Here is a 27,802-nt window from a genome sequence, read left to right as displayed (position 1 = left end):
GTAAGTGACTAAGCTGTGATGGGAAGTGGAGAGGACGGTATGGGACCTAAGGGGGTGGGAAGCAGGCCCAAGGCTTTGGAGACCCAGAGGGGCAGGATGGTGGGGGGAGATAAATGAGATTGCCAAGTGCCAGAGTTTTGTTCGTATGACTGTGGCGGTACTCAGCAGCCATAAATTTGGGCAGTGATCACGAGTCCCTTTGTTCACCATTGTTGTAATTCTTTTTTTTAATGTAAATTTTATAAAGGTGGGGAGGAGAATGCGGGGATGGGGTACGGGGTTGGGATGGAGGGAAAGTTGAGGGAGGGGTTGGGGTTTCCCCCAATTACATTCAATATTTAGCAAATAGCATATTGTCTGGGTTGATATACATCAATAAAAGTTGTAAGAATAATGATGGATAACAATAATAGACATAGCAAATTATAGTAAACAATGTTAAAATTTCAATCTATAATATTTCTCTTAGTAAAATAAGGTCAAAAAAATAAGTATCACGTTCCTTTCTCTCTAATTTGTTTGTCTGGCCATTGATAAAATTTATTCCAAGTTCTATAATAAACTAAATGCTCTTTTTCTTTAATCTCTAAAGTTAATCTATCCATTTCTGCACAATCTAGTATTTTCTTGATAAGCATTTCTTCAGTTGGTACACTCTCATTTTTCCAGTATTGGGCATACATAACTGTTGTAATTCTGAAGGTGAGGACCACTTGTACTGTATCTCCCTCAAGATACATTCCTACACACTCAAGGCACTAGTAATAGCAATAGCAGTAGCCCTTAGACTTATATACTGCTCCATAGTGCTATATAGCGGTTTACAGAGTCAGCATCTTGGCCCCCACAATCTGGGTCTTCATTTTACTCACCTTGGAAGGAAGGAAGGCCGAGTCAATCTTGAGCTCTGTCAGGATTGAACTCCAAGTTGTGGACAGAGTTTGCCTGCAATACTGGATTCTAATCACGGTGCCTCCAGGACTCACTAATTTATGTAGGTTAATTTTAATGGAGGCTAATTGCTCGATCACTGAAATAATAGCTTGCTTATGAGCAAACACTGTCTTACCATGAATTCAACTGAGCCATCCTGTGAAAACAGCTCCTCCCAGTCCTTACCCTGTGCGATTGTGTTCTCATTTTCTTTAGAAGAAGCTGGAGCTAGCAGAGCAGACTGAAGAATGACAAGGGAGGGCAGGCATAGAATCAGAACAGTCTATTAAATCTTCTCCAAGAGAAACAGAAAGCTCCGATAATTGTTGCTTTTCTGTTTCTCTTTGCAAGTCCCATTCAAGAGCCACAAAATTATTAAGAGATGGGAAATAGGGTTAATTTACTTAGTGTCTCCTTTTGTAGGAGAAGTTCATCCATTTTTTGGCAGTTTCGGCTGTTTTGCAAGAATGCTGAGGCACAACTGGCTATGCCCATTCTCCTAGCTAGCCAGAACCCTCCATTCTCTGGATTGGCTCTCGCTCATGTTTTCTTTTTGCTGCCCTTTTGGATCAGGCCGTCCGCTCTCTGCTGGCGCCAATCACAGATGTCGACAAAGGCGCAATAGGAGCATTTCCAAGTGTCTTCAATGTCCACTCCCTTGGGATCTCTTTGCCCTTTCCAATACGATAAAAAATAATGGGACATGGACATCAATTCATCATGGTCATAGGTGATGACTTCGGTGCCCAGCAACGTGTTGGTCTCCTGATGAATGTACTCAACTTGAAGGTGGCCAATAGACGGAATGTCTGACTGGGTCAAGTTGAGGAGCACCAGTTTCAGGAGGTCTTCAAAGCAGTGCACCATGAACCCAGCTTTTTGACAATGTTCTTTGATTTCCTGGCCAAGTGGCCGTTTGGGCTTCAGATGAAGGTGGTGTATGAAAATATCTTGGGTTAAGCATCCTTGCACCATAGCATCAAAGAGATATTTATATAAAGAGACCTGCAATGAATCAAGCATCCCTTCTTGAGTTGATTCAATTTTTAGCCTCACCTGTGTCTCACTGAATACAGGTAGACCTCAACTTACAACAACCACAATTGGGATCAATATTTCCATGCTAAGCACGATGGTTATTAAGTCACTCACACTCGATTTTTTTCTTTTTTGCTGCCATGGTTGTTAAGCAAATCACTGCAGTTGGTAAGTGAATCACACCAAGCAAATCCAGCTTCCCCCATTGACTTTGCTGGGAAGGTGGCAAATGGTGCTCCCATGAGCTCGAGACACTGCAACTGTTGTCAATGCATGCCTATTGCCTAGGGCTCATATTTTGTTCACATGACTGTAGGGATGCTGAGATGATCATAATGGAATTCGTTGTTGGAACCTATTTTTAATCAACCATTACAGAAGTATTCAGCCAGTAGATGTCAGTGTTTACAAGTCGATGGTTTGGATCTGTGCTCTTTCATTTGAAGCAGAAGTCCCAATTTCCTGTTACAGTTAAATAGTTCAGCAGTAAAGCACATGGAGACTGTACTCTTTGCTCTGTGGTGCTATATACAGTGATGGAATTCAAATACCTGAACAACTGGTTCTCTAATTCGATGCAGGCCTGGACCTCTGAGGCCTAGAATGGACTTCCGGAAGTGGCATCCATGCACTTTTGGCGTGCCGTTCTAGGCCTGAGAAGCCTCCTCCAGGCCTCTGAGGCCTAGACTGGACTTCTGGAAGCCAACTGGTTCTCCAAATGCAGCAAAATTTAGCTACTGGTTTAACTGAACCAGTGCGAATCGGTTGAATCCCACCACTGGCTATATATAAAGAGAATTTCTAACACGTAAGTGTAAAGACTGGTTGCAAGTCTCTTTTTTCAGTGCCATTGTAACTTTGAATGGTAACCAAATGAACAGTTGTAAGATGAGGACTATCTGTATTTAGATGTATATGAGGGCTTACTGGAGTTTGATATTTTATTTATTTATTTATTTAATTGGATTTGTATACCGCCCTATTCCCGTAGGACTCAGGGCGGTTTACAGGGCAGTTAAAACCATGAATACAAAAAATTAAAAACAAATAAAACAATTAAATTAAATTCAAGCCCCAAGAGTAAATCTAAAACCCAGTTAAAATAACAACCCCACAGTCTGGACCAAATAGATCGAAGAGCCAAGTTTTCAGGTCCTGGCGAAATGAGCGAAGGTCGGGGGCAGTCCTAAGTTCTGTGGGTAGTTGGTTCCATAGGGCAGGCGCACCCACAGAGAACGCTCTTCCCCTGGGAATAACCCGCCGGCATTCATTAACCGGCGGTACCCTGAGAAGGCCCTCCCTGTGGGGGCGCACACGACGATGGGAAGATGATGCCGGCAGCAGGTGTTCCCTTAGATAGTCCAGACCCAAGCCATTTAGGGCTTTATAGGTCATTACCAGCACCTTGAATCTCACCCGGAGGGCAACCGGAAGCCAATGCAGCTCATGGAGAAGATATGCCCACTGTAAAGGTTTAATACATATTTCCTGCATGGAAATGTCTCATGCTGTTCTCCAGACTGCCAAAAATATTGTTTATTGGTTTTTCTAAGTAAATCCCAGGATCCTCTGGTACATTCACTATCGTCGACTTCAAATAAAATCGGGTAATATTTCAGTTCTAAGCAACATTTCAGTTTAGAACATTTCAACTATAAGCAACCATGATTAAAATATACCAGATGTCCAAAAAGATTGGGGCATCTCTGCTGACCCTACATTAAATCTGTGATGCAGTGGGTAAATAAGCAAATGCTATCAGGGGTGGGAGGAAATTAACACAGGGAGAGAATTCAGATCATGGGAAGTAATTGCCCCATTTTTTTCTCTCCCTGATCAGACTCCATTTGGAGTATGAGATCCAGTTCTGGAGATAACAATAGTCTTCAAATCTCAGACAGATTGTCATAATGGGGGAAGAAATGAGCTTATTTTCTTTGGCTTCAGAGGGCAGGACCAGACTCATTGGGTTAAGGAAGATCAAATTCAATCAGAATAGAGCTGGAAGGGACCTTGGAGGTCTTCTAGTTCAACCCCCTGATCAAGCAGGAGAGACTGGACAGCCATTTGCCTGAAATGGTATAAGGTTTCCTGCCTGAGCAGGGGGTTGAACTAGATGACCTCCAAGGTCCCTTCCAACTTTATTATTATTATTATTATTATTATTATTATTATTATTATTATTATTATTATTATATTATTATTATTATTATCATCATTATTATTATCATTATATTATTATTATTATTATTATTATTATCATTATTATTATATTATTATTATTATTATTATTATTATTATTATTATTATTATTATTATTATTATTATTATCCTACACCAGAGGTAGGCAACCGTGGCTCTTTTATGACTTGTAGACTTCAACTCCCAGAATTCCTGAGCTAGCGTGGCTGGCTCAGGAATTCTGGGAGTTGAAGTCCACGAGTCATAAAAGAGCCAAGGTTGCCTACCCCTGTCCTACACCATTTCAGACAAATGGATGTCCAGTCTCTTCTTAAAAAACCTCCAGTGATGAAGCACCCACAACTTCTGATGGCAAGCTGTTCCACTGGTTAATTGTTCTCATTGTTAGGAAGTTTCTCCTTAATTCCAGGTTGCTTCTTTCCTCGATTAGTTTCCATTGTTTCTTCTCTTGCCCTTTGATAGTTTGGAATATAAGTTGACCCCTCTTCTTTGTGGCAGCCCCTCAAATACTGGAACACGGCTATCATGTCCCCCAGTCCTTCTTTACTCTAGACTACCCAAACCCAAATCCTGCTACTGCTCTTCCTACGTTTTAGTCTCCAGGCCTTTAATCATCTTAGTTGCTCTTCTCTGCAGGAGATATTATCTGACTCTATGAACTGTCAACCTATGGAAAAGGCTCTTGCATGAAGGGCTAAATTCCCCTTCACTGAAGTTCAACAGCAGCTACACGACCGTCCTGCAGATACGTTCCAGTGCAGCGTTTCTCAAGCTTAGCCACTTTTAAGAAGTGTAGACGTCAACAACGAGACGTCCCCAGCCAATATTGCTGGCTGGGGAATTCTGGGAGTTGAAGTCCACGCTTCTTAAAAGTGGCCAAATTTGACAAACACTGATCTAGCGGATCCTGCGTCAAATTGGTAGGTGGATTAGATGACTTCCAAGTCCCTTACCAACTCTTCGGTTTTTTTTACTGACCCAGTTGAATGCATGGTGTGAATGCAGCCAATTCCCTCCCTGTATCTGGGTTTCACGCCTCCCCTCCAGCCAGCCTAGGGTCTCCAATCTCACCCTGACCCACCTGGAAACGGTTCCTCTTCTTCTGCGCAGGTCCAGGCATGTTGGCTTTTCCCCTTGTCTTCAATTCATTCAGTTGCAATTCACCTTTAGCCGTATAATTTAGCTGGTCAATAATCCCGAACACAAAAACGCCTTCTAACACGCCAAAGACCGGGCATTCCCGCACACGCCAACCTGCCAGGGAGAAAACCACATTTAAGCGCCTTTGCCGTCCTGAGAGGCACAGGGAGCGTTCCACGAGCAGAGTGCCCACCTTTTTGTAGATTAGCTACGGTCAGGAGGATGTTAACCAGCTTGATGGCCCATCCATCTTCTCGGCTTGTAGTCTTCACAGGCACCAAGTTATGATCTTGCAGTTCTGAATTGAAGCAGCCAGAGAAAAAAAATGTTGCTTTCCTGCTCTCAAAATTAGCCACTTATCTCTACAGCAAGGCGGCACGGTGGCCTAGCAATTAAGATGCTGGGCTTATTGACCGGAAGGTTGGCAGTTTGAGACCCAAGCACCGCATGACAGGGTGAGCTCCCGTCCTTGCCTCAGTTCCTGCCAACTTAGCAGTTCGAAAGCATGCAAATGCGAGTAGATAAATAGGCACCACTTTGGTGGGAAGGTAACAGTGTTCCATGTGACTCAGTGTATTGTCATGCTAGCCACATGCCCGCAGACGCGTCTTCGGACAGCCCTGGCTCCCTCGGCTAGGACAGGGCTTTTCAACCAGTGGCACGGGTACCACCTGTGGTACATTGGCACCTGGCAGGTGGTACGCGGCCATCCTAGAAAAGTAGTAGCAGGGGAGGGGAATGAGCTGAACCGGGGGCAGCACCGCACAAGCCTGAATGAGAGATGGCTGGAGATGCAGGGCTGTCAGGGCTCAGCGGAAGTGCCAGGATCAGTGCCGCGTTCCAGCTGATTGGCACTTCTTTGGGGCTATCAGGGCTCAGTGGAAGTGCCAGGATCAGCGCCAGGTTCCAGCTGGAGCTCAGCGCTGACCCTGGCGCTTTTGAGCCCAGAAGAAGCGCCGATCAGCTGGAATGTTGCAGCATCTCCAGGGTCTTGTGATTTACTTTCAGATGGCAACTGATTCATATTTATGACGGTCAGAGTGTCCCAGGGTCATGTGAAGTGACCAAAACCTGCTTCAACCACCCAGCAGATGGGGGGGGGGATAAAAACCAAACTCCCCCCACCCCACCCCCACTGCCAATCCTCAACAGAACAGTCACTCTGTACTTTATCACCTTTTTCCTTTTTTTTTTTTTTGGTCATCAAGTTTTTGACACCTTGCTAGGCGACTGGTGGTACTCAGATGTTGCCATATCCTAAGTGGTACCAGGGGTGAAAAGGTTGAAAAGCCCTGGGCTAGGAAACAGAGATGAACACCGCCCCTGAGAGCTGGACACGACCGGACAGGGAAAACCTTTACCTTTACCTTTTAATTCTACAGCAAATTGCTCCCCTCTTGCCCCCCCCAATGAGGGTCTGAGAAAAATTTTCAGCATTAGTTTTCTCGTTCCCCTTTATGTTGCAGCATCCCCCGAGTTATGTGATCAAAATTTGAGCTGTTGGCAACCGGTATGTCAGGATGACAATTGCAGCATCCTGGGTTTGACAAGTGGAAGGAGCCGGTTTCCCTTAACAATCACATGATTGTAGTGATTCGCTTAACAACTCTAGCAAAAAAGTCATAAAACTGGGCATGACTCACTTAATGACTGCCTTGCTTAGCCATGGAAATTCTGGTCGCAGTTGTGATTGTTAAGTCTAGGACTATCCGTAGCTCCTATTTAGAATTACAGCCAGCCAGTTGTTTGTGCCCTTTCTCAGACATGCCATTACATTACTATCTGCACTACAAAAGGGGTAAGCAATCTTGGCTCTTTTATGACCCGTGGACTTCAACTCCCAGAATTCCTGAGCCAGCATGGCTCAGCATGGAAACCTCTCCCTTTGTCCTTAGCATGGCTGGCTCAGGAATTCTGGGAGTTGAAGTCCACGGGTCATAAAAGAGCTAAGGTTGCCTACCCCTGCACTACACTTTTAGGTTTTTAGAAAAGGGTGAGTTTTACTGCTTCTTTCTTGAGCTTTTAGGAAGTTTTGGGGCTCTACTTTTCTTCTGAAATACTGAGCAACTATAAATCTGTTTAAACCAGTGTTTCTCAACCTCGGCCATTTGAAAATCTGTGGACTTCAACTCCCAGAATTCTGGCAGATCAGGGAATTCTGGGAGCTGAGGTCCACACAACTTCAAGTTGCCAAGATTGAGAAACACTGATTTAAAGGATTATGCCATTTCCCCCTTAAAAATGACTAGAAACTGAATGGCCTTAATTTTAAGCAATCATGGACCATGTTGGGGTTGGGGGCATTACTCAAAAATTATGGTCCACTGTTGAAAGATAAAAGTTTCTCTGGAGTTAAGCCTCATTTTGAGAACTTTTTCAGCAGCAATAGCGTAGTGGGTTGCCACTATCAACTTCTCAGTCCTCTGTTTGTCTTCCAACCTAATTTATAACCCTGGAATCTCCTGGTGGTCTCCCATCCAAGTATGGGGTGACCCTGATCATCTTTTTAAAGGTCAGCCACAACCGGCTAGATGCTGTTGCTTTCTGTTGTTAATCACATTCTAAAAGGGCAGGTTACATTGCTACCACAACAAAAAAGGTAGTTCTGGGGCGCCTTAAGGACTAGCAGCTTTATTATGCAGAAAATACCCACCATTTTACAAATAGAAAATATGGCCATGCTCATTAATAGCTCAGAGATCCTATTTCCCATCCTTGCAATGCAATATATTAAAGAAAGAGAAGACAAGAATTTAACTCAAACTTCCAAATGACGTCACCTTTGGCAAGATGTATTGACTTTCCTGTATTTAATAACACAGTTGTCTTCTCCGGCAATTGCACACTCGGCTTTTCTTTGTGATAAACCACCTTTTGCTCGCACCACACTTGCTCAGAGAGATCTGTGACCCAAAGATAGCACAGGCGGAAAGCTTCAAGAGGCGTCTTCGCTCTCTTCCTCTTTGTTGTCCTCCGCTTCCCTTCTTCCACGTTAGCAGGCCGAGAATCGACATGCTGAGGCCTGGAACCGCTTAAGGGTTGGGATTCCCTGCCATGAGCATGCAAGAAGTTCGGATTATCGTATTTCTGCTGAAAGAATCCAGATGAGCATAAGATGGCAGTCAAAAGTAAAGATCCGCCACGGGTAACACAAGTGATTCAGTAGGATCACATTCCAGAAAAGAGTATCAAGAATCACAGAGATTGAAGATACCCTTGTCATTTTTTTTACTCTATACACACACACACACACACACACACACACACGTATATGTATATTAATCACAGACCATTTTGAAAACTTAGCTGAAAGAGAAAACTTGAGAGAACTTGGAACTGTGACTGAATCTGGATGTTCTGCTTCAGATACTACAAAAGGCCAGTTAGATCATTGACTCCCGGCCTGTTTAGGCATTTAGTGTATTTAGGATAGCACCAAAGGTGCTTTTTCAGGAGGCAAGTTGGACTTTGTTGTTTTTCTTTGGAGACATTTTGCTTCTCAGCTCTGACTGGATGGTGGGGAAGGAAGGACTTACATCAGGGGTCTTCAAACTTGGCCCTTTTCTGACTTGTGGACTTCAACTCCCAGAATTCCTCAGCCAGGCACACTGGCTGAGGCATTCTGGGAGTTGAAAGTCCACAAGTCATAAAAGGGCCAGGTTTGAAGACCCCTGACTTATACTGTGTTATGGTCACTGGCATGGCTGTGAAAGTTGGACCATAAGAAAGGCTGAGCGCGAAAGAATTGAAGCCTTTGAACTATGGTGCTGGAGAAGACTCCTGCGAGTCCCCTGGAGTGCAAGGCGATCAAACCGGTCAGTCCTAGAGGAGATCAACCCTGACTGCTCTTTGAAAGACCAGATCCTGAAGTTGAAACTCAAACACTTTGGCCACCTAATGAGAAGGAAGGACTCACTGGAGAAGAGCCTAATGCTGGGAAAGATTGAGGGCAAGAGAAGAAGGGACGACAGAGAATGAGGTGGCTGGATGGAGTCACTGAAGCAGTAGGCGTGAGCGTAAATGGACTCCAGAAGATGGTAGAAGACAGGAAGGCCTGGAGGAACGTTGTCCATGGGGTCGCGATGGGTCGGACACGACTTCACAACTAACAACAACAAATGGTCACTTGCATTCTTTTAGAGAGTCATTGAGGCCACTTGGTGGTTTACCTGTGTCCTCAAGGTCACCTGAGTGGTGCAAATGGCTCTGAAGCCTTCTTGGCTGCAGGATGCTTTCTGCTTCATGTCCCTTGACTGTTGAAGACAGGACAGGCTGTTGGGGATGAGTCTGTGTTGTCTGCACCTCAAACTGAAGCGCAAATGTTCCTACTGTCAGAGCTGAAGCAGTTTCTTGGATGAGAAGAGAAACGCCTTCAAATTAAAACAGAAAGTCCAGTTGCCTCCTGAAAAAGCACCTTTGGGACAACCATTTTTTTAAAAAAAATTCCATTTATATCCCGCCCTTCTCCAAAGACTCAGGGCGGCTTACAAGCAAGCTTAGCAGTAGCCTTCATTCTATGTATATGCCTGCTTATTAGGGCTTTCACACACACCCCAAGCGGCATTATTACAAAGTCAGCTTAATTGCCCCCAACAATCTTAGGTCCTCATTTTACCTACCTCGGAAGGATGGAAGGCTGAGTCAACCTTGAGCCTGGTGGGACTCGAACCTGCACTAATTGCAGGCAGCTGGTGTTACTTAAGGAGGCATTAGCCCACTGCTCCACCAAGGCTCGGGTGACCGAGAATCTCCCTAGACATTTAGGATAGCACATTTTTTTGTCTTTCAACAGGGACTAATGTCCCACGGAATGTCTTTTTGCCCTTCATCGTGGCCAGAAAGTTTTCTCTTGTTTATTTTATTCAACTTTTATGCCGCCCACTTCCCTCTACAACAGGGGTCTTCAAACTTGGCCCTTTTATGACTTGTGGACTTCAACTCCCAGAATTCCTCAGCCAGCTTTGCTGGCTGAGGAATTCTGGGAGTTGAAGTCCACAAGTCGTAAAAAGGGCCAAGTTTGAAGACCCCTGCTCTACAAGGTGACTCTGGACCGCTTTCTTTTCCCTCTTCCTTTGGTTAAAATCCCCGCGGGAGCGCAAATGCGGGTGGCGAAAAGCGCGTTCGCTTTAGTTCCGTTGAAACATCCCAGGCCGCAAAACATGTTTTGCGAGTTGCACAGCACCGCGAGTTCGAACCCCAAACGCGGCTAAACCGTTACAAAACAACTACAAACAAACAAACGAACGGCGCAACCCAGCCGGTTAAGTCCGTTGACGGCTCTGGGGAACGGCGCACGCACCAGGGCCGGGACTCCAACCAGGGTTTTGTGAACCCTCGTCACGCGAAGGCTGCTCACCCGATCTTCGGCTCCTCTATCTGCAAGAACTCGGAGTCGCTCAGGTCGGCAAAACCTGAGGCAACCTCGGAGTCTTGCAATCCGGAGTCACGCCCGGACATGTTTTGCGCTCTGCTTTCCTCTGCGGTCACGAGAGCAAGATCGTCGCCAGCTGCCCGAAGGAGGAGCCTTAATCTGTAATTTATGGGGGGTTTTTTTTCTTTCTTTCTTTCCGCCTGAAATGGATTTTCCCCCTTCCGTTCGTCCTCCTTCCGGTTCTCAGCCAGCCAAGGATTATAGACACCCCCACCCCCCCACGCCTCACAAATGAAGGCCTGTTGATGTAACTTGAGGCCCTAGAACAGGGGTCTTCAAACTCGGTCCTTTTATGACTTGTGGACTTCAACTCCCAGAATTCCTCAGCCAGCTTTGCTGGCTGAGGAATTCTGGGAGTTGAAGTCCACAAGTCATAAAAGGGCCAAGTTTGAAGACCCCTGCCCTAGAAAAAGGGCAGAGAAGAGCAATCAAGATGGTTAAGGGGACTGCAGGCTAATGCATACGCTGAACGGTTGCAAGAACAGAACAGAACAGAACAGAACGGAATAACAGAGTTAGAAGGGACCTTGTGGGTCATCTAGTCCAGATGGCCGTCCAATCTCTTCTTGAAAGCTTCTAGCGATCAAGCTCCTACAACTTCTGAAGGTGTTCTGCTCCGCTAGTTGATTGTTCTGACTGTCAGAACATTTCTCCTGATTTCTAGGTTGAATCTCTCCTTGATCAGTTTCCATCCCTTATTTCTTGTCTGGCCTTCTGGTGCTTTGGAAAATAGGTTGACACCCTCCTATCTGTGGCAGCCCCTCAAATATTGGCACGCTGCTATCGTATCTTGTTTAATGAAAAAGAAGGACTGACAGGGGACATGATAGCAGTTTTCCAATTTATTTTTATTTTATTTTATTTTAATTCCATTTATATCCCGCCCTTCTCCGAAGACTAAGGGCGGCTTACAAGCTTAGTAGCCTTCATTCTATGTATATGCCTGCTTATTAGGGCTTTCACACACACACACCCAAGCGGCATTATTACAAAGTCAGCTTAATTGCCCCCAACTATCTGGGTCCTCATTTTACCTACCTTGGAAGGATGGAAGGCTGAGTCAAGTATGTGTAGTTTAATGAAGAGAAGGGTGAGGGGTGACATGATAGCAGTGTTCCAATATCTCAGGGGCTGCCACAAAGAAGAGGGAGTCAAGCTATTCTCCAAAGCACCTGAAAGCAGGGCAAGAAGCAACGGATGGAAACTAGTCAAGGAGAGAAGCAACCTAGAACTAAGGAGAAACTTCCTGACAGTTAGAACAACCTGCCTCCAGAGGTGGTGAATGCTCCAACACTGGAGGTTTTTAAGAAGAGACTGGACAGCCATTTGCCTGAAATGGTATAGGGTTTCCTGCCTGAGCAGGGGGTTGGACTAGATGACCTCCAAGGTCCCTTCCAACTTTATATTATTATTATTATTATTAACCTTGAGCCTGGTGGGATGTGAACCTGCACTAATTGCAGGCAGCTGGTGTTACTTAAGGAGTTACTTAGGGGTTGCCACAAAGAAGAGGGAATCAACCTATGCTCCAAAGCATCTGAGGGCAGGACAAAAAATATTGGGTGGAAACTAATCAAGGAGAGAAGCAACCCAGGATTAAGGAGAAATTTCCTGATAGAACAATTGATCAGTGGAACTGCTTGCTTTCCGAAGTTGTGAGTGCTCCAACACTTGTCCGAAATGGTAGGGTCTCCTACTTGGCCAGGGGGTTGGACTAGAAGACCTCCAAGATCCCTTCCAACTCTGTGCTATTGTCTATTCTGACTAATGGTTGCAGCTTCCAGGTTGTTTCTGAGCAATGCACCCACCGCAGATGTGCTACAATTTGTCAGCGTTTCTCCAACTTGGAGACCTTAAGACATGTCTTAAAAGTTTCTACGTTGGAGAAACTCTCGTCTTTATCCTGCCTTTTGTTTTTGATCTAGCTCACTGATCTATATTTTTCCAGTGAAAAATGGTTTTTTATAAAACAATTTTACTGTAAGTTTAAATAACAATACTGAAAGGGAATACCAGCTAAGCTCCGAAAGAAGGGACAGTAAAGGAAAATAATAATAATAAAAAGGTGTACAGAAACAAAGGAAAAGAATAAGCGAAATAAAAATGTTTGCTGCTATGAGTTATTTATAAAAATAATAAGATAAAAATAAATATATATATTTACTCAATGCACTAAACTTAGTTAATCTGTGGATAGTTCAACATTTGCAGTATTCTTGAGTAATTCACTGTCTAGCAAAATGAAGCCTCCATGTTCAAGAGCAGAGTGATGCTGGTTCCTAGAGTTCCTTGGGGAGTGGATTCAAGATGGAGGCCCCAACCAAGAGATAACCCCCCTTTTTTTTTACAGGTGATACAATGCCACCAAGAGATGCTGAGTTCTACTCCCACCTTAGGCATGAAAGCTGACTGGGTGACTTTGGGCCAATCAGGGATGTGAGTTCTAATGCCGCCTTAGGCATGAAAGCTAGCTGGATGACTTTGGGCCAATCGGCAGGAGACTGTGAGTTCTAGTACCACCTTAGGCAGCTGGGTGACTCTGGGCCAGTCCCTCTTTTTCAGCCCAACCGACCTCGCAGGATTGTATGTTGTGAGGAAATTAGGAGGAGGAGATGTGTTGGATATGTTCATTGCCTCGAGTTATTTATTGAAGTAATAAAGGCTGGATGCAAATAAATAAATAATAGGTACGTTTGCTACCTTGTTACTTATGAAATAAATAGTACCGATGGGATATAAATAAATAATTTTTTATTTTCTCCCTGTGGGCCCCCTTTGGGTGTTGCCTTCTTGAAATATGTATCTTTTTTCCCCCCTGCAAAACATGATGGGGAAAGATTGATACTGTGCAAATTTGTCCAATTTATTGTGCTGTGCAATTTGTTGGAAGTGTTTATGATAGTGTTTCTTGAACTTAGCAACTTGTAAGACACGTGGACTTCAGCAGGCTGGCTGGGGAATTCTGGCAGTTGAAGTCCACATATTGCCAAGATTGAGAAAACTGACTTAGGAATTCCTGCGACAGAGTAGTTGAACCCCCCCCCCTCCAAAATCACCAATTACTTGTTCTGGCTTATATCTTTCAAGGGATATGAAGTATGACATTCCAGTTTCCACTAGAGGGGGATCAAATCTCTAACGTTAAAGAAATAAATACTTTTTAAAACCTACAACCCCAGCAAATGACTGATGCAATCTGATGCCCTTTGCAAGATCTCTGGGTTTTCTCATGAAATCAGCATTAATCGCTAACCCCCACCCCCACCCCAATCTTTTAATTTATTCTTTTTTCAGGGTGCGTGGAAAAGAATCTAATACTGCAGCGATACTGCTTTCAAAAGTAGAATTGTGCAATGTTCTTGCATCCAGAATTCACTTTCCTTTGCCAGCCTTGATGTTGGATTTTTTTGATCCAAAGATTTCTGATATAATTAATTTCTTTTAAGGCTTCCCAGTGTGGGAAAGCCTAGGAACAAAGCCAATTATCCAGAGAGATGCACGGAATTTTTGAACTACCAAACTCTAAATGAAAACAAATCTTTCCAGGGTTGTCATTGTATTTACCCCCCCCCCCTTCTCCAGGGTGAGTGAGTATTAATCTTCCCAGCGGGAAACAAAGATAGGGGGTGTAATTGTCCCCATAATAGAAATATTAGCAATTTATCTCTCTAGAAGCTCGCCGAGGAGTATAAATGGCCTTCCTGTCGCTGCAGTTATTTATGAAGCTACTTCAGAGGAAGAACTGCAGGCACGTCTTAAGAGTTGTCATCTCTGCAACTTCACTCTTGCCGACAGGTTCTCCAAAGACTAATGGACTGTGGAAGGACAGGGACTGTCAAAAAAGCAGATGCCAACAGGATTTTCGGGTGAACGAGGGGGCTGGATTCAATTCCTTCGTTTGCAAGTTTGCTTTGGATCTGGCCGATCTCCAACATGCTGGGCTTAATTGGTTTAACTGGTAAGTGGATTCTGGCTTCAAATGCCTGAACTAGAGGGTTTGATTCAAACTTTGGGGTGCGAGGGAGAGGAAGGGGCTCCTGTCTCACTAAGGATAGAGTTTGTGGGCAGGAGAAACAGCTGGATGATTTCTGCACATCTCTCTCCCACTCTCTCTTCCCCTTCCTCCTTCCCTTCCCCTCTCTCCCTCTCCCTCTCTCCCTTCCTCCTTCTCTCTCTCTCTCTCTCTCTCTTTTAATATAACTTTTTATTGTTTTTCTCTCTCTACATACATATGTTAGTGTTTCAAACAGTGTGTGATCTGGGTTCCTAAAATGCTAATACATAATCCCTTCCTCTCTCCCTCCTTCTCTCCCCCTCTCTTCCCCTTCCTCCTTCCCTTCCCCTCTCTTCCTCCCTCCCTTCCTCCTTCCCTCCTCTTCCTCTTCCCCTTCCTTGTTCCCTTCCCATCTCTCCCTTTCCCCTTTCCTTTCTCCCACCCTCCTTCTTTCCCTTCTCTTCCCTTCCTCCTTCTCTCCCCCTCTCTCCCTTTCCCTCTCTCCCTTCCTTTTCTCCCTCTCTCTCCCATTTCCTCTCTCCCTTCCTCCTTCTCTCCCCTCTCTCTTCCCCTTCCTCCTTCCCTTCCCCTCTCTCCCTCTCCCTCTCTCCCTTCCTCCTTCTCTCCCTCTCTCCCTCGCTTCCTCTCTCCCTCCTTCTCTCCCCCTCCCTTCCCCTTCCTCCTTCCTTCCCCTTTCTCCCTCTCTCCCTTCCCCCTTCCCTCCTCTCCCTCTTCCCCTTCCTTGTTCCCTTCCCATCTCTCCCTCTTCCTGTCCCCTTTCCTTTCTCCCACCCTCCTTCTCTCCCCTCTCTCCCCCTTCCTCCTTCTCTCCCCCTCTCTCCCTTTCCCTTTCTCCCTTCCTTTTCTCCCTCTCTCTCCCATTTCCTCTGTCCCTTCCTCCTTCTCTCCCCTCTCTCTTCCCCTTCCTCCTTCCCTTCCCCTCTCTCCCTCTCCCTCTCTCCCTTCCTCCTTCTCTCCCTCTCCCTCGCTTCCTCTCTCCCTCCTTCTCTCCCCCTCCCTTCCCCTTCCTCCTTCCTTCCCCTTTCTCCCTCTCTCCCTTCCCCCTTCCCTCCTCTCCCTCTTCCCCTTCCTTGTTCCCTTCCCATCTCTCCCTCTTCCTGTCCCCTTTCCTTTCTCCCACCCTCCTTCTCTCCCCTCTCTCCCCCTTCCTCCTTCTCTCCCCCTCTCTCCCTTTCCCTTTCTCCCTTCCTTATCTCCCTCTCTCCCATTTCCTCTCTCCCTTCCTCCTTCTCTCCCCCTCTCTTCCCCTTCCTCCTTCCCTTCCCCTCTATCCCTCTCCCTCTCTCCCTTCCTCCTTTTCTCCCTCTCTCCCTCCTTTTCTCCTCCTCCCTTCCCCTTCCTCCTTCCCTTCCCCTCTCCCTCTCTCCCTTCCTTAAAGTATATATCCCTCCTAAGCTAATATATATTTATTTCCTAAATTTCTTATTCTTTTTTAACCATAATTAAAAATATGTTTAAGCTTTAAACATTCCATTTAATACATCTAGTCATCTAATCCTTTAACTCTTATTCAAAAATTTTTATCCATTATAATTTTCTTAAATTCAATCACATTTAAGTATCTAAAACATTTCCTTTATCTAAGTCATTTCAACTTTTTTATATTACTCATATCAAGAAAGAGAACAAAAAGGGTAAAAAAGGATACTATATTATTTAGGGAATTCATCCTTCTTAGAATGACGTTTATATTCCAAAACTTTTCTATTTATTTTGTTGTTGTTAGTTGTGAAGTCGTATCCGACCCATCGCGACCCTATGGACAACATTCCTCCAGGCCTTCCTGTCCTCTACCATCTTCTGGAGTCCATTTAAGCTCACGCCTACTGCTTCTGTGACTCCATCCAGCCACCTCATTCTCTCTCGTCCCATTCTTCTCTTGCCCTCCATCTTTCCCAGCATGAGGCTCTTCTCCAGTGAGTCCTTCCTTCTCATTAGGTGGCCAAAGTATTTGAGTTTTAGCTTCAGGATCTGGCCTTCTAAAGAGCAGTCAGGGTTGATCTCCTCTAGGACTGACCGGTTTGATCGCCTTGCAGTCCAAGGGACTCGCAGGAGTCTTCTCCAGCAGCATAGTTCAAAGGCTTCAATTCTTTGGCGCTCAGCCTTTCTTATGGTCCAGCTTTCACTGCCATACATTGCAACTGGGAAGACCATAGCCTTGACTATATGCACTTTTGTTGACAGGGTGATGTCTCTGCTTTTTAGTGTGCTGTCTAGATTTGCCATGGCTTTCCTCCCGAGGAGCAAGCGTCTTAATTTCTTGGCTACAGTCCCCATCTGCAGTGATCTTGGAGCCCAGGAAAATAAAATCTGTCACTACCTCCATTTCTTCGCCATCTATTTGCCAGGAATTGAGAGGGCCATATTCAAACAAATGTTTTTTAAAGTATTCTCTCTGGTCCCATCATCTATTTTCCTGATTTCCACTTTAGTCTTTTTTCTTTGCCCAGTATCTTTCTTAATCAATGTATATTGCTGAATCAAAAAGGTTTTCTGTATGTTCGGTAAAAGTTGCTGTAGATATAAAAAGTAAATCAGGTGAAGTGTCTTTGTATGGGGCTTCTGCCTTTCCATGTTTGTTGAAAATCTTTTTCTTTTTCTTTCTCTCTGTTTCTCTTATTATTTCCTTTCCCTCTGATGATCCTGAAATCTCCACAGTCCATTTTATCCAATCTGTTTTCTTGTCTTCAGATTTATTTTGTAGTCTTAAGGGATAAGTGGCTTTTTCCAATTCTTGTGAATTTTTTTCCACTAGGAATAAATCCTTTTTCCTTGTTTTGTTAAGTTCCATCTTTAAGTCTCTATTCTCAATTCTATGTCCATTTATCTTTTTATCTGCTCCTTCTCTGCTGTTTCCTGGGATTTTGTTGTTGTTGTATAGTTAACTTAAAAATAGATTGATTTATATTTTTAAAATTATTTTGGATTTCTTTGTGGTTTAAAGTCATTGTTGTTTGAATTAACTGCAATATACTATATATCTCCTCCTATGAAGTATTTATGTTTTCTTGATATGTTCTTTCTACATGTTTCTGATCCATGATGGCCAAGAATTGAGTTTTTCTCTTCCTTACTTTTCTCTGCAAATAGCTTTGGAGTCCCAATTAAATAAATATTTGTAATACAAATAGTTCAAAAAAGATTTTTTCCTAAAATTTATGATTCTCTCTTTGTCTACAGCCCAGATTGTCATTTTTTTTGTCACAGCTGTTCTTTGTTGTCAAAACTTTGAAGGTCACAATCACAGATTAGCTTTTTCCAGGTCTTATGTTAAAGTCATAGGTGTCATGGTCTTCATCCAACACTAGGTGTCAGCAACTATTTGTTTTTCAATTTCCAAAATGAACAATTATCTTTAAAATGAGAGTCTTAACCATTCAAACAATTTTAGATTTACTCAGATTTAAGTTTTAAATTTCAGGTTTTATATTTATTTCACTTCCATATATTTTGATCCTCTATAAAAAGATTAATTCGCCGCTTCCGTTAGTATAAGGGTGGGGTAGAAATATCCCTCCTTCCATTTCGGAGGTATTTTGCTTCTTGGGGACCTTTTCCAGGAAATTAAATGTAGAATAGAAAAGAGAAGATTGAATTCCTCACCCAGTTTCAAGCCCGCTGTTCACAGTTGTGCTGGTTAGTGCTTTTGGACTTCGGTTGCTAGTAGCCTGGGCTGGTTGATGCAATACAGCCAGTCTTTCTCCTGTCGGGTTAGAAGGCTTTCCCCAAGTCGAACGGAATGGCCGTTGTTCCAGAGGGAGCACCCTTCTTTCTTTGTTGCCTTTCCGGGCTGACATAGACTCATTTAGGGTCCATAGGCAGGGCGAAATTAGCAGCAGGGGTGGGGAGAATCCGCAAGCCTGTGACCGGTCACTACCTCGCAAAACCAGAAGTCCCAGACTTGACTCCTGATGGCTGCCTGGACAAGACTCTACAGTTTTCCTGGCAAGGTTTTTCAAAAGTGCTTTGTGGTTGCCTCCTTCCTAGGGCTGAGAGAGAGTGACTGGCCCAAGATCACCCAGTTGGCTTTGTGCCTAAGGTGAGACTTAAACTCCCAGTCTGAGCTCCTGTAAAATCTTGCCAGGAGCAGGTTGGATTATGCCATGTAAAAAAATATATGTTTCCTTGTTTAATTATGGCCCTGTGGTTTCACCAAAGAGACAGCTGGCAAGTTTATTGAAATGCTTCTGTATCTTTTTTTCATGTTTACTCTCTCCCTTCACTATAAGACATACCAGAGGTTGTAGGCATTTGTTGGGCTGCAATCATATGTAAAATGAAGTTCTGGGGTGGGTGCTAAACCAAGCAGGATTTAGAAATATGTCTCATTTCCTTGCCAAAGATTTGAAGGGCATGGCAAAGCATTGGACATTTAAACTTGAAATATGTTCTGCCATCATGTGAGCTTCCCTTGTTCAAAGCTTTCAGGAGTTTAATGACCTGGACACCAGATGGCACTGAAATATTAGAAATGAGATATAAAAAACTGGCTTGGAATGGCTGAGGATGTGATTCCTGCTATGTGTGTCTTTTTTTTTTGAGCATGCATCTGTTTTCTTTTGCCAGCGCAATACAGGCCCCACAAGGCTGTTAGTTGTTAGCTGTTATTTAGTTAGTTCAATTTATATAGCTGCCCTTCTTCAACAGTGACCTTGAGCAGCTAACAGCAAGGGAAAAAAAAGACCAAAAAAAGACCCCAAAGTACAAGAGACATAGACAAGCGACGTCGAGATTAAAAACCAAAAAAACAAAATAGATTTGTTAATGCAGACGCTTCAATGCAAACATTACACGGGCTCCGGATGACCCTCGGACCCCCATGCCTGGGGACAGGCAGGTCTTCAAGATCTTTTGAAAGGTCAATAGGTTTGGGCCGTGGTGCCTAGATCCGTGGTGGCAAACCTATGGCACGCAGAGCCCTCTCTGCGGGCACACACGCTGTCACCCCAGTCCTAGACCTTCAGCTGGGTTTTATAAAACCTTTTCACTTTAGGACTCCACCACCGTGTGCAAAAAAAAAAAAAGTTCAATCAATTTCAACTTCTCGCAGGAAAAAAAAAGATCTCTCAAAATTTGGAATTGATTGAATTTAGCCCCAGTCTGCCGTTACCAACGCTACCACGCCTACCCATTTGGCCACACCCACCCAATGGGCCACACCCACCCGGCACCTGATGATACATAAGTGGGTTGCAGTTTGGGCACTTGGTCTCTAAAAGGTTTGCCATCACTGGTCTAGATCAATGGTATCCAACTTTGGCCACTTTTAAGATTTGTGGACTTCAGTTCCTAGAATTCCCTAGCACATAATCTATTCGCCAAAGCACCTGAGGGCAGGACAAGAAGTAACGGATGGAGAGAAGAGAATAGATTGACTCCCTCTTCTTTGTGGCAGCCCCTCAAATATTGGAACACTGCCCTCATATCACCCCTGGTCCTTCTTTTCATTAAACTAGAAATACCCAACTCCAGCAACTGTTCTCTATATGTTTTAGCCTCCAGTCCCCTGATCATCTTTGTTGCTCTTTTCTGCATTCCTTCTAGAGCAGGGGTGTCAATCTGTTGGTTTGGAGGCCGGATGCATCATAGCAAAACCGTGCCTACCCCATTGCTGGCAATGGAAAAAAAGTCCCGATATGTCGTGACACGTCACGTGACATGGCAAGTTTGACACCCCTGTTCTAGAGTCTCAACGTGGTTTTTTTTACATTGTGGTGATCAAAACTGGATGCACTATTCCAAGTGTGGTCTTACCAAGGCATTATAATGCACCACTAACATGATCTTGATTCTATTCCTTTGTTAACGCAGCCTAGGATGGCATGGGCTTTTTTGGCGGCTGTAGCACCTAGCTATCTCATATTTAAGTAGTCTGTTAGGGCTACTAGATCTTTTTTGCAGTTGCTGCTACTGAGCCAGGCACCCGCTATTCCAGGGGTAGGCAACCTTGGCTCTTTTATGACTCATGGACTTCAACTCCCAGAATTCCTGAGCCAGCATGGCTCAGGAATTCTGGAAGTTGAAGTCCATGAGTCATAAAAGAGCTGAGGTTGCCTACCCCTGCCCTATTCTATACCTGTGCATTTGATTTTTCTTGCCTAAGTGTATAACCTTACTTTCCTCACCACTGGATTTCATTTTTGCTAGATGGGGCCCAATGTTCAAGTCTGTTGAGGTCCTTCTGGATCTTGAGCCTATCTTCTGGAGGGTGGGCTGACTATTCCCGCCAGCTTGGTGTTATCATGATGAGTTCCCCTTCTATCTACTCATCTAAATCGGAGGGAAACTAATCAAGTAGAGAACCAACCTAGAACTAAGGAGAACAATTGATCAGTGGAATGGCTTGCATTTAGAAGTTGTGGGTGTTCCAATATTGGAGGATTTTAATAAGAGATTGGACAGCTATTTGTCCAGAAAGGCCTGAGCAGAGAGTTGGATTAGAATACCTTCCCTTCCAAATCTGTTATTCTATATGAGAATCACTAGTAATTAAGGCTGGAATGTTAACATTCAATAATGTCTGTTTATTCAATTCCCGGTTGTAAATTATTTGATTGGTTATGTCTATGGACTACTTCAGCAAAAAATACAAAAATGATCAATATCATGTGAATGAAAACCAAAGCTAAGCACTCTTAAAACATACGTATATATATTACTGGCATTCATCCTGTGATGCGGAGGGGGAAAGGAAGAAGATGCCTTTTTGTTTACAAATACCCTGACAACATGAATTTATTATTTTTATTGGTTGGCCTGGAAAGCAAAAGGAGAGAATGAACTCCAACTGAAACATTTTTTTCAGAGTAGGAAACCTGCTGAAAAATAGTTATCTGACATCCAGGGGTGGGGGTGGGGGGGTGGGGGGGACCAAAAGGGGATGGAGCTTTGATATGGTCACAACCACTTTCTTTAATTTTTTTTAATCTCCCTGCACTGGCAGGTTTTTGAATCAATGGGTCCAATTCAATGTGCTGGTTGTCACCTTCAAAGCCCTACATGGTTCGGGACCAGATTATTTGCAAGACCATCTTTTTCCCCAGTCACATCTACAACAACCCACCGGCATGGGAGGCAAAGGATGTTTTAGTTCTTCTCTCTTAAGGAGGTCTGTCTAGCACAGGGGTAGGCAACCTTGGCTCTTTTAATGACTCGTGGACTTCAACTCCCAGAATCCCTATGAAAATAAGATTGGTCCCAACTTTGATACTCTTTCGCTAGGCCCTGAGGACATGGCTTTGTCCACGGGCCTGGAGACCTCAAAGTGGCTCATTTGATTGTTGTCGCCAGTGGGTGGGTGGGGTGGGGAGGTTACTGGTTTTATTTTATTTATTTTATTGTTCTTGTATTGGCCTTTTATCCTTGTAAGCTGCCTGGAGTTTCTGAGACTGAGTTGGGCAGCCTTATACATTTTCTTAAATAAAATCGATAAATAAAATAAATCAAGTGTGCACTCCAATCAGCCTAATGGTAAACAGCCTGCCCAGAGGCAACATTGAACGACTGTTGGGGGAAAGTGAGTGCAAAATGGTGTCATTTGTGGAGAGCGTTATTAGCTGGCTGGTACACTGATCCAAGTGTGGAAATCTTGCAAATCTGATTTGTATTTTTTGAAGTAGTCAGACATTGGGGAGGAATACATGAGATTTAAGCCAGAAGCTATATTTCCTGTTGCTTTAGTGTTGTTTTTGCTTTAGTGGAGCAGAGCTGAGATGTTTTACCGGCTCTGATGAGTTGGCTTGGAGTTTGGTGTCCTGCAAAAAGAATTACTCTTATGTTTATTACATCCCTGTTATTAGTTTAATGAGCTTGGCTTCATTCCTAGAAACAATGCTGCCACTTTTTTTTTACTGCTACCTCTACAGCCTTCAAGAATATCATTAAAACCAGAATCTGGAGAAAAAGGCATCATGAGTTCATAAACTTACTGAGGAGACTGCATGTTCTCAGAGCTATTCCTCTCTCTTCTAGCTTTTTATCTCAACATCCTACCGCACATTAGTCAAAGGGGGGAAGAAATGATGGCAGTAGTGGTGATGCTGAAATAGTGTAGAAGGGCCAGAGAACACACACATGCACATTCTTCAGTGAGAAGAATTAATCAGTGGAATGGCTTGCCTCCAGAAGTTTTCAAGAAGAGGCTGAACAGCCATTTGTCCATTATGGTATGGGGTCTCCTGCATGAGCCGGGAATTGGACTAGATCAGGGCTTTTCAACCTTTTCACCCATTGTACCACTTTTAGGATATGGCAACATCCGAGTACCACCAGTCGCCTAGCAAGGTGTCAACAACTTGATGACCAAAAAAAAAAGAAAGAAAAAGTTATGAAGTACTGGTAGTCCTCGACTTACAACAGTTCACTTAGTGACTGTTCGAAGTTACAATGGCAATGAAAAAGTGCTCCGCAAGCCACAGCCGAGCAAGACACCTGCCTGCCCGCCCGGCAGCGCTCTTCCTCCTGTCCAAGGTTTTCATTGTTGTGAGTATTTCTGTTGAGGATTGGCAGCGGGGGTGGGGTGGGAGTGTGTTTGGTTCCCCCCCCGCTGGGTGGTTGCAGCAGGTTTTGGTCACTTCACATGACCCTGGGACACTGTGACCGTCATAAATATGAATCAGTTGCCAAGTATCTGAATGTAAATCACAAAACCCGGGAGATGCTGCAACATTCCAGCTGATCGGCACTTCTTCTGGGCTCAGCAGACGTGCCGGGATCAGCACCAAGCTCCAGCTGGATCCTGGCGCTGATCCTGGTGCTTCCGCTGAGCCCTGACAGCCCTGCAGCTCCAGCCGTCTCTCGGTGCTGCCACCAGTTCAGCTCATTCCCCTCCCCTGCTACCACTTTTCTAGGATGGTCGTGTACCACCTGCTAGGTGCTAATGTACCACAGGTGGTACCCGTGCCACTGGTTGAAAAGCCCTGGACTGGAGGACCTCTAAGGTCCCTTCCAACTCTGTTATTCTGCATTCTGTATTCATCCTGGACTATAAAACACCCCACATCATTTTAGATCATTTGTGTGAACCCCACTGAAATTTAAATTAAAGAAGGACTAGGGGTGACATGTCAGTAGTCTTCCAATATTTGAGGAGCTGTCACAGAGAAGAGGAGGGACAATCTATTTTCCAAAACCACCTGAAGGCAAGACCAGAAGTAAGGGTTGGAAACTTTATGAAAGAGAGATCCAACCTAGAATTAAGGAGAAATTTCCTGACAGTGAGAAGCATTAATCAGCAGAATGGGTTTCCTCCTGAAATTGTAGGTACTCCATCACTGGAGGTTTTCAAGAAGAGATTGGACAGCCATTTGCTTGGAATAACATAAGAGTCTCCTGTTTGAGCAGGGGGTTGGACCAGATGATCTCCAGGGTCCCTTCTAACTCTGTTATTCTATATTCTGCTTCTTACCTGACCTTCCAGTGAACTCTGGGACAATAAAACAAAACACTACTTAAGCCTTTTGACACCTAGGTAGGAATTGTCAAATAAGTCTTTACACATTGTGGGTGAATTTGGCAAATATCAGCTACTTAACTAAACAAGAAAGTCCCCTGTAGATATTAAAACTTCCTTACTTCCTTATCCCCTGTAGATATTAAAACCTCCTATGATAGATTTCCTCATACAAACCCTGTCACCCCCAAGGTGACCATTTTGACTCAACAAAGGTAAAGATTGCAAAACCCCACAAGGAGGCGAGACTCATTTATTTATTTATATTTATTTATAAAATGTATGAGGGATGTGGTGGCTCAGTGGGTTAGGACGCTGAGCTTGTCGATCAGAAGGTCGGCAGTTTGGCGGGTCGAATCCCGAGTGCCGCGTAACAGAGTGAGCGCCTGTTACTCGTCCCAGCTTCTGCCAACCTAGCAGTTTGAAAGCATGTAAAAATGCAAGTAGAAAAATAGGGACCACTACGGTGGGAAGGTAACAGCGTTCCGTGCGCCTTTGGCGTCTAGTCATGCCGGCCACATGACCACGGAGATGTCCTCGGACAAAGCGCTGGCTCTTCGGCTTTGAAACGGAGATGAGCACTGGCCCCTAGAGTCGGAAACGACTAGCATGCATGTGCGGGGGAACCTTTACCTTTACCTTTACCTTATAAAATGTATTGGCCGCCCATCTTACTTTAGGGTAACATTTTTTATTTACCTGACCAGGTGTGCTTTCCAGTAAAATCTAGAAGGCAGGTTAAGTTGGTGCACGTTCTAGGAACACTAGAAATAGTTCCCTGCAGTAGTAACCATGCAGTTGTTATGTTTTCTTTAGAATCACACCAAGCATTTCTTCTTCTAATTCTGGGAGTTGAAGTCCACAAGTCATAAAAGAGCCCAGGTTCCCCACCCCTGCTATAGGTTCGCCTCCCTGAGCAAGGGGTTGGACTAGAAGACCTCCAAGGTCCCTTCCAACTCTGTTTTTCTATTATACTATGTATTTATGATGGTTGCTGTATCCCCAGGGGTCATGTGATTGCCATTTGCAATCTTCCCAGCTGGCTTCCGACAAGCAAAATCAATGGGAGAAGCCGGATTCATTTAACAACCTCATAATTCACTTAACCCCTGTGGTGAAAAATATTGTGGGAAAAATATTGGAGATGGGAGCACTGCATTTATCGCCTGAAACTCCTGAATAAAAGGAGGGATCGGAATGAAAGAATAATAAAAAATTTAAATGTTCCCTGAAAGTCATTACCAAATTGTAATTTCGTATGACAGAAGAAGAAAATGACTGCATACATGACTAGAGAAGAATCTTATTAATCCTTGTTCGTGATTATGATGTTTGATCTTCCATTGTTTTCTTGTATTGATTTAACCATTTCGTTACTTAGCATTTGTTTTTGTTGATTGTTGCCTGCAGTTCTCTGGCACGGGGGGGGGGGGGGGGGGGGGCTGCATAGAAATTCTACCAAACAAATAAATCATTTATATATCAATGCAACTCAAACAGCTTATTTTATGTTCTGTTCCACTTACTGCATTTCAGAACAGGTCTCCCAGCACGCCGTGCAAAATATTGCGGAGTGTGAAAATGTTCCGTATCTATTAAGTTGGAGAATTTTCCTAACTTACTGCTGGTACGTATGTAGAAAAATGATGCCTTTATTGGAGGTTTTTTTTTCTGTGCGTGCCCATCAATGTTGATTGCTGGTGACTGCCAGGAAAAGTCTGTTTGGGGAAAGTACAGGTAGTCCTCGACTTATGACTATAATTGAGCCCAGCATTTCTTCACTGTTAAGTAAATTTGCCCCATTTTACGACTTTTCTTGCCACAGTTGTTAAGTGAATCACTGTGGTTTCCCCATTGACTTTGCTTGTCAAGTTGCAAAAGGGGACCACATGACCTTGGAACACTGCAACCGTCATAAATATGAGTCAGTTACCAAGCGTCTGAATTTTGACCACCTGACCCTGGGAATGCTGCAACGGTTGTGTGGAAAATGCTCATAAGTCACTTTTTTCCAGTGTCGTCGTAACTTTGAATGGTCACTAAGTGAACTGTTGTATGTTTTACTTAGTGAACTTATATAAAACATGCGTATAAGGAACGGCTGCTGACAATGGGTGTTTCTAGTTTAATGAAGAGAAGGACTAGGAATGACACGATAGCAGTCTTCCAATTTTTGAGGGGCTGCCACAAAGAAGAGCCTATTCAACCTATCCTCCAAAGCACCTGAATGGAGGACAAGAAGCAACGGATGGAAACTAATCAAGGAGAGAAGCAACCTAGAATTAAAAAGAAATTTCCTGACAGGACAATTGATCCGTGGAACAACCTGCCTCCAGAGGTTGTGAGTGCTCCAACACTGGAAGTGTTTAAGAAGAGACTGTCTGAAATGGTATAGGTTCTCCTCAGTGGTGGGATTCAGCCAGTTCGCACCACTTCGGCAGAACCGGTAGCTAATTTTTTGTTGCCCAGGCCCAGAACGGACTTCCGGAAGCGGCATCCACATAGAGAACCGGTTGTTCGCCTATTTGAATCCCACCACTGGTTCTCCTGCCTGAGCAGGGGGCTGGACAGGAAGATCTGCAAGGTCCCTTCCAGCTCTATTCTATTGTAAGTCGAGGACCATGCGTAGTTTGCCCTTGCCTCCTTTCTAGGGCTGAGAGAGAATGACTGGCTCAAGATCACCCAGCTGGCTTCATACCTAAGGCAGAACTAGAATTTTTGGTCTCCCTGTTTCTAGCCTGGCACCTTAACCACTACACCAAATTAGCTCTCCTGCATTGGCGTACCTACTTAATACAGATACAACCATTCATTTGATGACCATTAATAGTTACAACAGCACTGAAAAAAAGTATTTACAACTGGCCCTCATACTTATGATCTTTGCGGTATCCTCATAGTCATGTGATCAAAATTTGGGCGCTTGGCAACCGGCATAGATTTACAATGGTTGCCCTTTCCTGAGGTCATGTGATCACCATTTGCGGCCTTCCCAGCCAGCTTCTGACAAGCAAACTCAATGAGAGAAGCCGGATTTGCTTAAGGACCTCATGATTCACTTAATAACTGTAGTGATTCCCTTAACAACCCTGGCAAAAAAGGTTGTAAAATCAGATGCAACTCATTAAAACCACCTTCTTTAGCAACAGCAATTCTTCCCAATTGTGGTCATAAATCAAGGACTATCTGTAATGCCGTTTCATGTTCCATGCTTACAATCAGCGATGCTGATGCCCAGATTGATGTGCTAGTGCAGTGCTTCTCAACCTTAGCAACTTTATGTGGACTTCAACTCCCAGAATTCCTCAGTCAGCTATGCTGGCTGCGGAATTGTAGGAATTGAAGTTGAGAAACACTGTTAGTGGTAGGCATATCTTTAAAAACTCAGATTTGGATTATTACCCTTTCGGGTCCAGAGAGGACAAGCAACTGCAGTATTAGGTATCAGAGCAAACTGCCATACAGTCCCAAAATAGAGCAACTCACCATATTTGCCTAAACCAGTTTGTTCTCTCCAGTTCCAATCTAAACTTTTGCTTCCTAGGCAAAAATATTTTTAAAAAATTATTTAATACCAAATAATAGCAAGCAA

At 44.0% G+C, this 27,802-nt stretch overlaps 1 protein-coding gene and 1 long non-coding RNA gene across 4 annotated transcripts; one reads left to right on the top strand and one right to left on the bottom strand.

Moving 5' to 3' along the window:
• Positions 1-237: 237 nt before the first annotated feature.
• EXO5 (exonuclease 5) lies at positions 238-10,953 on the bottom strand. Of its 3 annotated transcripts, none has more exons than XM_083379835.1 (6): positions 10,670-10,953; positions 9,483-9,683; positions 8,094-8,403; positions 5,507-5,611; positions 5,255-5,427; positions 238-1,938 (listed from the first exon to the last, which is right to left on the bottom strand). In XM_083379835.1, exons 2-6 carry the CDS (start codon positions 9,555-9,557, stop codon positions 1,474-1,476), a joined length of 1,128 nt encoding a protein of 375 aa, XP_083235961.1. In that variant the 5' UTR covers positions 9,558-9,683; positions 10,670-10,953; the 3' UTR covers positions 238-1,473. The 3 variants fall into 3 exon arrangements, with proteins under 3 accessions (XP_083235961.1, XP_083235962.1, XP_083235963.1); XM_083379836.1 differs by having other exon boundaries at positions 8,094-8,400; XM_083379837.1 differs by lacking the exon at positions 9,483-9,683 and having other exon boundaries at positions 8,094-8,362.
• Positions 10,735-25,770, top strand: LOC310632892. The gene is made up of 5 exons (XR_014490933.1): positions 10,735-10,845; positions 13,095-13,247; positions 14,540-14,702; positions 23,004-23,240; positions 25,747-25,770. It is a non-coding gene; the product is annotated as an uncharacterized lncRNA (long non-coding RNA).
• The last annotated feature ends 2,032 nt before the right edge of the window (positions 25,771-27,802 follow it).

The sequence above is a fragment of the Vipera ursinii genome (assembly GCF_947247035.1).
Source record: "Vipera ursinii genome assembly, chromosome: 1".
In the NCBI taxonomy this organism is placed as follows: Eukaryota; Metazoa; Chordata; class Lepidosauria; order Squamata; family Viperidae; genus Vipera; species Vipera ursinii.
Note: the sequence above shows the minus strand (reverse complement) of the source record. Positions and strands in the feature narration are given on the sequence as shown.